A 14,808-nucleotide genomic window follows, 5' to 3' on the forward strand; every position below is an offset into this window, starting at 1 on the left:
CCAGGGATACTTTTCCGGAATGTTTTCCACTGCAGAAAGTAAACCAATTTCGAAACGAAGAAACAGAAAGTACGCTTTTTTGGTTTGGGAATAAACCGGCAGGTTGCAACAGGGAAGGCAAAGTTTAGCAAATAAAAATAAATTAAATTAAACTTACGCCCGTAAGCCCCGTCGCTCTGAAGCAAGATGAATGTTTGTGGAAGTGTTTGCGATCGGTTGTTAGCGGTGGGGTAATGAAATTGTACGTATGTAAGTAGTAAACGGAGAAAGTTTACCGATTGTTTCGAGCAAGCTTTCGCTTTCGCTTTTTTGTTGAGTCCAGAGAACATTTCGAAAGCTAGTGATTGTTTGAAAGTATTTCCAAGAAGCTCTGGAAAATTCATGAAAAATTAAATTTACTTATAGAATATTTTTTCTGTGTGCTTTTATCATCATTTTTTAACTCCACGTAGCACAATCGATTACTGATGATTCTGATAATTGTCACGAAATATGAGCTCATTTGGTTGCATCCTGAGAGCTTACTTGATTCCGTTCATCCACCCAGATTCCTTAGCAATGAATTTGGTAACTTTTATCAAGACTTTTTTAAATTGTCCGCCTGAATTCGTTAACTATTTCCGTAAGTTGTGCCTTAGCTTTTGACTTTTAATAATCTTCATTTCTTTTATTTGTTTACATGTTTACATGTATGGATAAGTGACACAGATGCGTCTTTTCAACTTTAGTACATTTGAAATTTTAATTATTATTTACAGTTCCTAGTCCTATCAGGCCTGTTATTAGAGTATGACCACCTTGGTGGGATTGGTTTGTTTTTTTGTGCCTTAACAATGGCTCTTATGCTTATATACGGCTTCTTCTGCTTCTTGAGCATCTTTACGCCTAGACCCGTTGGACGTTAATTGTCGAGGCACTTTTTTTTTTTTGGTCCCTGTTTCCATTCACAGGCCCATATTTCGATGTATCCTAGAAAGAAACCATCTGATCAAACTTCCGGATGGCAGTTTCGAACTACTCCGATACTTAGTTTCCCCGTTTTCGCCATTTTTCTGGTGACAAGTTGGGAATAGAGCACCATTTGAGCAAGATCTGTTTGTGCTTTTCCGGGAAAATGTATCGCATTTTGATTATTGAAAACAAAATATACACTTCGGTACATAGTACCGGACCAAAGTATAGCACCTCACAATTTTTTTCCCCACCAAAGAGCTGTAACTGTTTCGGATATTCATGAAATTTCTTCCTCAAATAATATTTATCAGTAATAGGGGAATTTACGTATTCTCGTCAATCTAAGCAGCGTCCGCACTTCTATTAGCATTTTCACAGCGTCACGCACATATATGACGTGTCTGTTTGTTTCAATTCATCTGCTGCTTGCTTCTCTATCCATTTCAATCGACAGAATTCTTCAAAACTGTTTGAAAGCGTTTTTACAACGCTCTAAACTTCTCAGGTGAGTGTGACTATTGTCGGCAGCCTCTTTTTCTTCGGCAACCTTCCCATTAGAACTGCGTGTTAACCAGCTGTTCTATTATCGGCAACTCGAAATCAGCCCCATTTTGTAGTACGTATGCTTCATTTGAAGAAAAATCTGGCATAACAGGATTGCTCGGTCCTACAAATATAATCAGATTGAAGCTGAAAGACTAAAGAATCATTTGGATACATTCAGGGAAGTGTGTTGACGGTAAAACATAGTGAAATTAACGTTTAAATTTTGGTTGCCGAAAACAGTCAATAGGTGCCGAAGCCGACATTTACCCTATATAAAGAAATATTAAAAATTTTCAAACTTAATACAGATTCTGCCAATCAAGCTCACAATTATACCGATAAGTTTAGGATACTTGACCAACCAGCAGCTAAGATTTCAGGAACATTTTATGTACATCCAGAAAAGTAAAAGCTCTTTCATTTTTTTTTTTAGGAGAGAAAATAAACGTAAGAGGTTCTTTTGTCCGGTGCTGTACCTGTTGAGCAATAAGTAAGCAAAAACATACATCAATTAACAGACATACCGATACAAATGGTGGTGTATTTAAAGTGTGTTTTTACCACCAGGTACATCCTGTATCAAACACGCCCAAAAAACAATATGAGCTGATTAAAAGCTGAATAAGCCATTTGATGAAGATTAGATGAAGAAGCATATTTTTTACCTGAATAAACTCTTATTCTACTTCCAATGTGTGTTGGGAAATTACACTTGTAAAATTAAACAGATCTTTTGCTGAGAAATTGTAAAATCATAAGAAATCCTTAAATTATTACAGCAGATCTATACGTTCAACGGCTTTGGCAGGGAATATTTTTCACATTATGTCAGTTTCTTGGCTATTTCGTTTTGATGTTGCTAGTTCCAATCCAAGGCACAGGATATTAGACTTGGTGCAATATATGCGAAATTGTTGCAAAATGAATTCTATCGATGGTCCCTTCAACTACGCGGTAGTGATGTTATTCCGGAATCGAACCAACCAACAGAGCTGAGATGTAGCAATTCAACAGATGTAACGATATAACCGGTATTTCTGATATTCGTGATCATTGACTCTGAGAATTTTTGAAGATCCCTGAATTTAAAATTAAAGTCAAGATTATTCGCCTCGGATAATTTTCTAGACTCTTGTGTTTGGGAAAAATCATAGTTATGGCACTAAGTAAATATATCAAAAAAGAACGTGGATGATAACTCGAAGGGAATTTTGAAGTCAATTAAAGATTTATGTTGGTGCGATGTCTAAATATTTAAACCCAGTTTTTTGGGACACATTATTTTAGATTGCAAAAAGCTCTCCTCATTACATTCCGATTGCTATTTTACACTAAATGACGCGAGCTTTTTGAAATCTCAAATGAAGCATCGAACGAGTTCTTGGGAATATTACTTAGGGATTCGGACGATAATTCCAAATGAATTCTGATGAGAACTCTGCGAAAAATACAAAGGAAACATGCCTGGTAGTTCTAAGTAGAATTCCAAGAATTTTGATGATCTTCGATTTCATGGAAATCCTATGAAGAAACTTAAGAGAGATCTGGGAAGTATTTTATGGGACTTCTGACTAGAATTTCAAGATAATTTGCAGAAGAATTCTAAGGGAAGTGTTACTTGAATTCCAAGAGAATCCTTAGAATAATTCAAGAGTAATTCTGTTAAGAACTCAAAAGAATTTTTGAGAACAATTACAAAGACGCGCAAGATGGAAAATTCCTGAGAGGTTCAAAGCGAGCTCGAAACATAAATTCATGAGAGTTTCAGGAGAATATCAATGGAATATCTAGGATAATTCTGGGCAAATTGTGAGAGGTAGAGATGTTATATCGGAATCGCAACAACCAACAGAGCTAAGATGTAGCAATTCGACAGATGTAACGATGTAACAGTTGATTCTTTCAAGAATGAATACATATTCATGATAATGGACTCTGGGAATTTCCGACGATCCCTGAATTTCGAATAAATGTCGAGATTATGAGCCTTGGATAATTTCCTAGACTCTTGTGCTTGGGAAAAATCACAACTCAAAGAACTTAAAGGGAGTTTTGAGGTCAGTTTAATGTGCAATTTACTTTGGTGCGATGTCCAAATATTCAAACCCAGTGTCTTGGACTACATTATTTTAGATTATAAAAAAATGATGCGTCGAATTGCACCTTAAAAGGAGTTCATGGGAATTTCACAAAGGGATTCTGGCGATAATTCCAAAATAATTCTGGCGAGAATTCTGATAAATGTACAAAGAGAACCTTCAAGATAGTTAAAAGTAGAATTCTACGAATTCTGAGGACCTTTTGATTTCATGGAAATGCTAAGTAGGCACTTAAGGGAATTCTGGGAATAATTTCATGGGAGATCTGAGTAGAATTCCAAGAAAATTCTGATAGCAATGCAAAAGTAATTCTGTAAAGAATTCAAACGCTTTTCTGACGGCAATTACTAAGAAATGCAATGGAAAATTCCTGGGAGGAGAGTTCAAAGCGAGCTCGACACATAATTCCATGAGAGTTTTAGAAGAATACTTAAGGAACAATTTGGTGAAATCTAGGGAAATTGTGAGACGGAATCCAGTGTTGGAGAATTCCATGGGGTTCTGTTCAGTTAGTTCATTCGTTTACACATTAATTTGCCTCTAACTTTTTTCATCAACAGAGTTTTGTAAAATGGTGTATAAAGCTATTGTAGTTTTTGGTATTAGCTACAACTTTTATGAACAACTCAAATCCATATCTCTTATGCATGATGCCATGCATGCCTAGAATTTTAAGGTAATTTTGAAGAGCCTAACCCTATCGAGGGGAGAATTTAAAATGAATTCAAGTGAATATTCCAAGGTATTTCAGATATGAATTCTGTGGAGCTTATGAACAGAATTCAAAGGATTTTCAAATGAGGTTCCATATGTGTTCTCGGGAATTATTATGTATTTTAATTAAATAATCAATCAAACAAATCAATAAGTTCGAAAATGTCAGGAGCATTCAATTGAAATCTCTATCAAAATTGGGCATGAATTATTAAGAATTTGGAGGGTATTTCAGAGCGGACTATGAGAGCTATCTGGAGAGTATTCCTAGAATATTATGAAGTTCTTCTTGAGGGAATACCAGACTGAGACTGTCTGCTGATAAACTTAGAAGAAATTTTGAGCAAATTCTAAAGAAATTCTCGAGAAAATCCTAAAGAAATTCTTGAGGAATCCTAAAGAAATTGCGTAAGGAGAATCCAAGAAAGATCAAGATAATCCAGGAAATTTAAAATTTTCCAAATTTCTTTGTATTTTCGTGAAATCAATGAAAGCGCAACGATTTTTCCTGAAGTTCCCGCAATACTTGATGCTTCTCTGAAGTTAACGGAACTTCAATTAAAATGCTTCTGTATCATCTTGATGTTCATTGAACATATCAAGAGAATTTGTTTTTGCAATTTTCCTGCAGTTAATGGAACTTTCCTGAAGCTCTCGAAGTTTTCCAGGAATTTTTAAAATGTCACATGAATTCTATAGACTTCTATAAAGATCCAAAAGTTTTTCTTAAATTTTCAAAAATTACATAGAGTTCGATGGATTTTTTTTTAAATTCTCGGATCTTCTTTAAGGTTTCCGTAATTTTCTTGAAGCTAAAAGAAAATAATTAATGCTTTTTTTGGAATTTCCACTGATGATCACGATTTTTTTTAAAGTTCATGTGACTTCACATAACTTATCAGGACTAATTCTTCAAGACCTAAAATAGATCTTGTAGACCATTTCTCGTCTACTTTTTCAAAGGGACGTATCAGCTTTTGTAAGCAATGCATTTTAACGTTGATTTGGCGTAACTGGCAGCTCGCTCACGCATGCTAACACTACCATCAGACAGGGGAAGTTTCCCCCTATCTGATAGTGGTGTTAGTATGCGTGTGCGAGCTACCAGTTACGCAAAGTTGACGATCAATGCATTGTTTACAAAAGCTGATTCTTCCCTTCGAAAAAGTAATCGACATTTAATGATGTATTTGATTTTAATATTAGTAGACTAGTTTTTTAAGAATAGAATTGAGTATTTTTAAACAGTATGTGTGGCTTTTCTGGCATAGATGATGAACAAATAAATAAATAAATAAAATTTAACAACTCCCCTATGCATCCGAACAAACAATTGAGCAGGCCAAAACTGAATAAGACTGCTTCATAAGGCAGATCTGCAGTAAAATTTGAAACTCTAACTGGTTTTTTGTACTACTTTGAAGCTTCCTAAATTGCCACAAAATTCTTGGAACTTACTTACTATTCCATTAATTTTCCTGATATTAATTGAACTTCCTCAATTATCCCACCATTTCCCTGAATTTCGCATAACTTCTTGAAAATTTTCCTGAAATTCATGGAACTGTTCTAATTTTTCAGAACTTGCCCTTACACATCATTTAACTTCCCCTAATGCCTAGACTTTATTTAAATTCTCGGTATATCCTTGAAATTATTGGAACTGCCCTTAAGATATTTGAGCTTCCCTGAAGATCTCTAAACCTAGCTTCTCTGATCTTTATGGAACTTCTTCAAAGTTTTTAAAATTTGTATCAAGTTCTCTGAACATCTCTTTATGTTTGTACAAAACGTGTGCAACTACCCTACCCAAATACTCATATCATCACACAAGTGCCGCAAGCGTAGTGTTATCATGCCTACCGTTCTATTGTAAAGATTGCAAATAAATTCAATAGTTCGCATGCCTCTGCCATGGCAGGATGGCCCGATAAACGACCGTGTTTTATTTTCACCATCTATTCACACAACGTAGGGAAGTTTATACCCGTGCGCGATCACTTTAGCAATCTTGAAGATCTTCGAATATCCCTGAAGTTCTCAGAACTTTTAAAAGTTACTGTACTTTTCCAGAGGCTTTTTTTCTTTGATTTGTTTTCCGTTGGTCTTGTTTTCAGTGCTGAGTACCAATGCTACCGACGCCAGGAAGGCAGCATCTACGCCTGGACTTATCGACCCATCAACTCATACTCATGGACCGGGGACCAACGGATTTACTTTCGGTGATCAGAGATTTTATGCCTCAGAACATCCCGACGGCGCCGACTGGGATTGATCCCAGACCCTTTGAAGTGAGAGGCAATCACGCTTACCACTACACCACCGGCGCCGCTGGCCACATTGAAGCTGTTGAAGCTTCCTTTAAGTGCCCGCAGTATGTTCAAGTAACTTCATGGACATTTTTGGAGCTTCCTTTAATTCTTCAGATATTCTTCAGATATTCTTCAAAGTTCATTAATTTCTTGCGAAGTAAACAAGGCTGCCCTGAACTCTCGGAACATCCCTGAAGTTCTCACTATTCTTCTAATGATGTTCCAGAAATTACCCTGAAAGAAACAAAACTGTTATAAATATATCTGAACTTCCCCTACATTTACGAAACTTTTTGAAGGGTGCCACTGTTTTCCTGAAATGAATGAAACTGTACTAAAGTACTCGAAATTTGCCCGAGCTTCTCGGAATTTCTCTGAAGGTCGCACACGCTTTCAATCTACAGGTCCAGGTTCTTGGCCATATTTCAATGTATCCTGGAAGAAAACCTCTTGACAAAACTTCCGAATGGCAGTTTCGAAGTACCGATACTGATTTCCTCCATTTTCGCTAATTTTCTGGAGACACGTTCGGAATAGAGCACCATTTACATATAATTTTGTTTTCAGTTGTTATCGCATAACTAATTAAGTTATCACCCTAAACTTATTTTGTTATCAGTTGATATCATGAAAGAATATGTAATGATGCAAGGTTACAAAACTTCAAATATTATCCACATGGTGAGAAAAACAAACACTGCCAACATATTTCAGTTATCAGCGTAAAGCTTTAATACCAAATCGATAAAATAATTTGGAATTTTGGTGAAAAAATTGGCATGGATCACAGGATTCTTTATCAAGATGTTTTCAATGATAACTACATCAGTTATTTTTGTGATATTACAGAAGTATTCTTTTGTTATAATTGTTGTTATGTTGGCTGTTTATTCAACCACAAAGATAACATGTTCTGTTATCAAATCTTGATAACCGGGTATCAGAACTTGCTATCAGTTTGGTATAATCCTTTACTCTTTACTCGGGAGGTCAAAACAGAGTTGATCCTTTGTGCTTCATTATGAATGGTAACCCGAGCAGAGTAAAATAACAGCCTGATATCATCATGAAAACAAGTTTTGTTATTCCAGATATCATTTTGTTTTCAGTTGTTATCACATAACTAATTTAGTTATCAACCTCGACAAATTTTGTAATCAGTTGTTATCATGAAAGAAAATCAAATGATGCAAGGTTAGTTAAAAACTTCCAATATTATCTGCATCGTAAGAAGTACATACAAACACTGCCAATCATATTTAATTTATCAACGTAAGACTATTATACCAAATCGATAAAATAATTTAAAATTTGTTGAAAAAATTCGCATGGATCACGGGATTTGTTATCAAAATGTTTTCAATGATAACTAAATCAGTTATTTATGTGATATTCAAGGAGTATTCTTTTGTTATGAAAATTTTGATAACCGGGTATCAGAACTTGTTATCAATCTGGTTTAATCCTTTACTCGGGTACCGGACCAAAGTCTATCAACTCGCAATTTTTTTACCCTCCAAAAAAGTTCAAATAGCTGTAACTTTTTCAGATGTTTTCCTGAAATTGATGAGATTTTACTAAAATGCTCGGAATTGGCCTTAAGTTCCCACACATCATATTTGCACAGAAGTTCACATAGCTTATTTAAAGATCTTTAAGCTTCCCTGAAGTTTTGACAGCTTCTGTAAAGTTCCTGCAATTTTCCAAAACGTCAAAACTGCCCTCAAAGTCTCTTATCGTCACAGAATCTCTAGGAAACAATGAAACTACTCTGAAGCTATCGGAACTCACTTTTTAAGGTCATTAAACGTCTTTGAAGCTCTGGAAGACCATGAAATTCTTAAAACTATTCTGAAGTTTCCGGAGCTTCCTTGAAGTTCATGGAAGATTTATAAAATAATCAAAAATTCTTGCAGGTCGTGGAAGATTTATAAAATAATCAAAACTTCGTGGAGGTTCGCAATAATTTTCCTAAAATTAATAGAACTTCACTAATTTTCTGATGGTCGTGGAACCGCTCATAAGTTCTCAGAACTGATACGCAGTTCATGTATGGTATGTAATTTTAAATACCCGAACTCAACCCATCCCAATTCATAAAAATTTCAAGAACACGTACCCGACCCGAACCCGAAATGTGATTTTTTTAAATACCCACCCCGACCAAACTCGTATGGTTCTGCTACGGATTAACAGTTCATTGAATGCATATGCTTATTCCTTTGGTTTCTGTTTTTGTGAAGGCACATGAATAATATCTGTTATTTGTTGAAAAAATTTGCCAAGAAGTTTGATTTGATGCTCAAAATCATTAATTTATTGATTGGAGAAGATGCAAGAAATACCCGAGCCCGATCAGTTCCCGAGTATTCCACGTTTGTTGTTACTCGTACCCGACCTGAACCAGCAAAATCTATTTATTTGCAACCCGTACCCGACCATCTCTAGATCCCGTTACTTTCTTTAATGTATCTAAACTTCGTTGAAGTTTTCTGGACGCTTTCATCTTTATTCATAGAATATCTGTTAAGCTCCCACAATGTGTCTGATGTTCTTGGAATTGCTTAAAGTTCTTAGAAGTGTTCGAAAATGTGTTGGTCATTCCTAAAGATTTTTAAACAAACCTGTAGAAATCTTCAGTTCTTGAAACTTTTGTAAAGTTTCTGCAATTTTCTTAAAGGTAATGGAACTTATGGATATCTTTGATTTTCAACGGAATTTGACTGGAGTTTATCAAACCTCCCTGAAGTTCTCGGAACTTACCTGCTGGTACAACAAATCTTAAATCTGAGTGATAAGCAAAACATTTTTCATTTCACTTTTATTGGCGGATTTTTTTCTGAAGTTGCTTAAGAGCGCAGATTAAATCTGAATGAAGACAGAATATTTTTCATGACATTTTTAGAAATGCAATTTTACTCAATGCATAATAATCTGTATGGGCATCCACAAATACCCTCATGCATTTTCGCAGCATGTGCAGCTTTGTTCGACATGCATATCGAAATTTATATGCCCCTTATTATTCTTCGTTGAAATGCTTATCACATATTAGCTTTTTGCGTGCTCTCAACTTAGTGTTCTAGATGCACTTCCACAGTTAAATATTGAGAGCTTTCAATGCCTGTACCAGGCCCAGGGAAGCCCAGCAATTTTCCAACGCGAAAAATTCCTAGACCGGATCAGGAATATCTGAAGGAGGCGCCCATAGTATAGATTAAAAAAGAAGCCAGTAACCACTATGGCAGGCCTGATTTTTAACCAATATATTTTGTTGCATTCGTATACCCTTTTTAGCTTCATGTTTCTCTATAAATTAGTATTATCTATGCGTAGTCAATTTACCACTGGGATGAACTCAAAAGTCATAATTCTTTTTGACTTACCCTCTCCGTTGTTGCCGGGTTTCCCTGGAGATAAAAAAAAGACAAGTAAAGAATAATTATTACCATCTTCATCGACAAAAGCACCGTGAGCCATAATACCAAACTGATTACAGGTAGAAATTTAACACTGGGAAATCATATTACTGCCATACTTGATTGATTGCAATGCCATGTGTAATGTGTTTTTCCAGTATTAAACATTTTTTCAGCATTGAATTTGAATTCTAAATCACGGTGCATGGATTCTAGTAGAGAAACTTTTGTAGTGAAAAGTTTCACTGGCTAGAAGGAGAGTTAAGTTAAAATTCTGCAATAGAATTAAGTGATTTCATGACACCACAAAAACACCAAAATCTCAATCGATTTTGAAATAGGATTTGCCCCGGATACCCAGGTATAATGGGAGGAGGAATTTGAGTTTTTATGAATGGCCAAATATATTACCAAAATTAATGGTGTAGTGGCAAGAGTGATTGCCTCCAACCCAAAAGGGCCTGAGTTCAATCCCAGTCGGCAACGCCGGGATGTTCTGAGGCATAACATTTCTGATCACGCCTTCCTTTCGGAAAGTAAAGCCGTTGGTCCCCGGGCCATGCGTTGCGGGCTCGATTGATAGGGTCCAGGTGTGGGAGCTGCCTCCCTAGCGTCGATAGCATTGGTACTCAGTACGGAAAACAAGATAGCACCTTTTTTTCGTTCGTTGGGAAGCCATTTCAAGTGTAATAAATTACATTAGGACCGCGATTAAACCAAAAAGGTTGCAAACGATAAATGCAGAAGATCTAAGTTTAATTTAAAACAGTGGTACGCCCTTATCGTAGCCTTGGCGGCTGTCAATATATCGACAGGTTGGTAAATGTCCACGGATGGATTGCAAAAGCTAAATACTGTTTCGAAAACCCATCGCAGCTTCCTTAAAAAAAAACCCGCCTACTCCAAGGAGAGGCAGAAATTGCAGCAAAGCCGAGCAAATTGGAGAAAATTCTATTATTCACTGTGCTCTGTACACCCATTTCCGTCGGCACAGTCGGAAGAAGCGCAAACCCAAGCACGATGGAGAAAGTTTTCCACTGCAGATGGCACATCGCTACGTGGGTGCACCCAGGAGAATTTCGGTCGTGGCATATCTGTACAATTGCCCGATGATTGGCGATTTATCTATTTATCCTCTGCACATCACTCCCCCTGATTACTCCATTTCATCATCCGAGCAGCAGAAGCAGAACATTAATTACCAAGTTTGTCCCCCTCGAGATGGTCGACGGTAATTGGAAATAGAATGCGCACAGAACAGCGGGGCAAATCTAATGGAATCCTGCAAAACTTGGTCATCCGACGATCGATCGTCAATGACTGTGGGTGTTGGACGAAACCGAAACAAATCAGCAGAAACTTTTCCCTGAAGATTGATTGGGTACAAGTTGGTCTCGCGGAAAGTTGTTTCTCAAGCAGTACCTGTCCCAAACAAAAGCAAAAACTAAGTCATTCTTCACTCGTCAACATAAATTGACCAAAGCACTCGACAACCACAAGACATTTTTCTTCCTCCTGATTCCCCTGGTAAACGTTCCACCCTTTCTTTCCATCAGCATTAAGTGATTCCACCCAGACAGAAGCCCCGAAGCAACCTTCCACAGTAGCATAAACTTCTTTTCTCGTAAATTACAACATACTTTAGGACTCAGCCAGCACTCCCTTTGAGGAATAAATTTTGCATGAAATTGCATGTAAATTTGCGGCACAAACAAGTCCACCCGAATGCATGCTTTCTTCGGCCCTAGAGGTTCCCTCTGCTGGACCCGATGGTACGACTGCTGCTGTAAGCCATGAGCAAACAACACATGCTCGAGAGAGCGCACTGACTGCAGCAGCACTGGTTACCACATAAACATTGTGCAAGTTAAATATCTCTCCTCGCAAAAGCCACAAACTTGCCGAGGAAGTCCGTGTTGTGCTTCCCATGTATAGAAAATAGTTCGCTCTCACATTTTCTCCGGCAACCATGCTCCAGTATGTGGTGGGTGCATCAGACATTCTCCAAGCAAATAAATCGATGAATCAGCTCTTGCTCTAGGTGGCACCCCAGCTGGAACCGAGGACCAGCAGCAACAGCACTCTTGGTTACACGAGACACCCTCATCCCCGATGGTTGGTTGTGGTGGCCATCCTAAGCCGTCTGCAAACTTGCAGCATTGTTGCCTTTCTCGGTAGGAAACTGCAGCGTAACCCTTTTTTGCTGCCTAGCAACGCTAATGGGAGTTATGTGGGATCTCCCTTCCGTTGGAAACAAATGAGGAAGTTGATTAAATATAACCACAGCAGGGGCATTAATTGAATGGAGGGATTTCTGCTGCAGGGGCCCGGATGTTTCCGGAAATAATTTGCAAATAGTGCGGTGGGGCGAAGGACGTAGAATAAATCTAGCGAACATGCTCTGGATATTTATTTACTAAAAACAATTTCGAATGGATCATTTTATGTAGCATGATGATGCAACTTCATTGTGATCCAGTTGACTTCAAGAAACTTTTAATAGAAAATTGATTAGAATACTACGTCAATGAAAAAACTACAGTAGTAACCAGATTTTGTCAGCCTCTCCGTGCTCAAATATTTGGCTTCCCGTAACCTCACTTTTTACATGTGCCCAAACTTTCAAAACCAGATTTAATGCCATATTCAAGCTTTAATCCGTTGTAAAATACACTAAATATTTTAGTTTACTCGATATCTATCCATTGCAAGCAATATTTTGTTAATTTTTTATGTTTTGAGAGTTGGTGCACAGGTAGATTGAGGTTAAGGAAACGCCTCTGCTTTTATCTTTCATTAATTTCACATAACAGTAATTCCAAATATTTCTCAGTCATCTGATGGATGTTTAAGGTATACTCACAGGAGTGGAACTTCGGATCAGAAAGTGGCTCCACTTGTCATTTGCGAACACTAGCGCACCTAGCGGTAGAAGGCATCTTCTGCCTACAGTTAAGATAGGCAGCATGCTATGATAGTGTGAGTGCACATAGAAAGCCCGTGTGGAACGCTACCACAACACATCGCTTGTTGAGCAGAAAAACAAACAATATTTGATTCACCGATTTGTTTGCACTTTCCCTTCTGTTCTGTGGTATACTTGTTATCACTGAAAAAGCAAGCGTATAGGATTGTTACACTGAAAATAAAATTTTGTTTATACAACGAAATCGCTCGTTTGTTCTACGAATTTATTCATTGTTTTCTGCAACGAGATTGATTTGTACATTGTATGAAGCTAGTTTCGTTAGAACTGTCACACTCGCTATCGCTACACTTAACCAGCGGGCCACAAGTATTGGTTGTGGGAACCGAAAAATGTGGAGTGTGTTAGTGAGGATGGGTGAAGATAACTTCATCATTGGAAGGAATAAACATGACGAAAAAGAATAAAACTGGGCTTCAGACCGGACTCGAATTATGAATCTTACGATATTCAGATCTGTACTTTATGCGTCGCTCTATCTGTGCTACGAGAAATGGTAAGGCTAAAGGCAAATAAGAAGCACTCATGGAACGGTAATTCGATTTCATTTGCTTTTTCTGCTGCTTGTATGTTTTTTTTTTCTCTGACCACCGCGACCAGTAATTTGATTTATTGTGGTAGCTTGCATGATTTATTGTGGTAGCTTGCATGTATTGGTCAAACCGAAAATATTTCAATAAAAAAGTATCCCATCTCCAACATACAATCAGCACTTTATGAGACAAGAAGCGCAGTTGATGGTTTGTGTGTACAAAGTTGAATTTGTGTATTATACGAATAAGAAGTAATAGCAGCATTGCGCCAGATGACAGAAAAAACGAATGTACCATTTATAAAAGATGTGTTTTATGTACGATATTCATTTTTACGAAACTGTTTTCAGAGAAATAACGAAAATACATTTTCAATGTAGAACATGTGAAAATATTTTCAAAAAGGTGACTGACAAAATCGGGTCATTACTCAAGTAGCTTCACAAGTTTTATTGCGGTTTTAAAGCATTCTAGAAGTCTAAATCTAAATTATAGCATAGTCCATAAAGCTTCAGGGAAGTTTAATAAGCTTTAGAGAAAAATTAGAAACTTCTCATAAATTCCAAGAAGTTCACGGAAGTCCAGCGAAATGCAGTGAGGTATAGAGATCTTTAGACCAATTCCAAATCATAATCAGTGAATTAGAGAGAACTTCAGGGAAGCTTAAAGATCTTAAAAGCGGTTCTATTTCCATCAGGAAAACTGCAAAAAAAATTCTAAGAACTTCAGGAATATCCAGAGAATTTCAGGTAATTCAAGGTAACTTCAGAAATGTAGAGAGGACTTAAAAAAAAATGTGCATTTAAAGTACCTCAGAGGAGCAGGCCTATATATATATATCTCGGGAATTTTCATGGACTTTGTCGTTAACTTTTTCCCTGAAAATTATTGTTAAACGTTCAAACATTTTTCACCCGCATTATTATCCGTCCCCAGAAAGCAAAAATATTCAAATTTGAGAGAGAAAATTCTTTCTCACGTGCTCAATCTTTCAACATGCTATGTATATTGATGAAACTCGATTTGTGTTTTCCCTCTCACAGACTTCAAAATAAAGTTCCTGACACTGCCAAAAATCGTCTGGTACTTCATCTGGTATATACATTCAGACTAACATCTGAAGTTTTACCTTTTTTACATATTCTACACAAAAGATACTTTCTAAGCCCTGCTCCATTCATAACGCCGGCAGGGAAACCTGTGAGGCATAGCTGAGAAAGTTTGTTTTGTGCAGCAAAAATTTTA

At 37.0% G+C, this 14,808-nt stretch overlaps 1 protein-coding gene across 1 annotated transcript in view; it reads right to left on the minus strand.

Annotated features, from left to right (window-relative positions):
- Window positions 1–14,808, minus strand: part of LOC135703288 (neural-cadherin-like) — a 101,631-nt gene that overhangs the window by 13,400 nt on the left and 73,423 nt on the right. The window contains exon 2 of the mRNA XM_065224462.1: window positions 10,012–10,035. Coding sequence (XP_065080534.1) covers window positions 10,012–10,035 — 24 coding nt within the window. The remainder of the gene's footprint in view (window positions 1–10,011; window positions 10,036–14,808) is intronic.

This window comes from Ochlerotatus camptorhynchus, unplaced genomic scaffold (assembly GCF_037179485.1).
Source record: "Ochlerotatus camptorhynchus isolate MF236.1 unplaced genomic scaffold, CSIRO-AGI_Acam_v1.1 ptg000211l, whole genome shotgun sequence".
In the NCBI taxonomy this organism is placed as follows: domain Eukaryota; kingdom Metazoa; phylum Arthropoda; class Insecta; order Diptera; family Culicidae; genus Ochlerotatus; species Ochlerotatus camptorhynchus.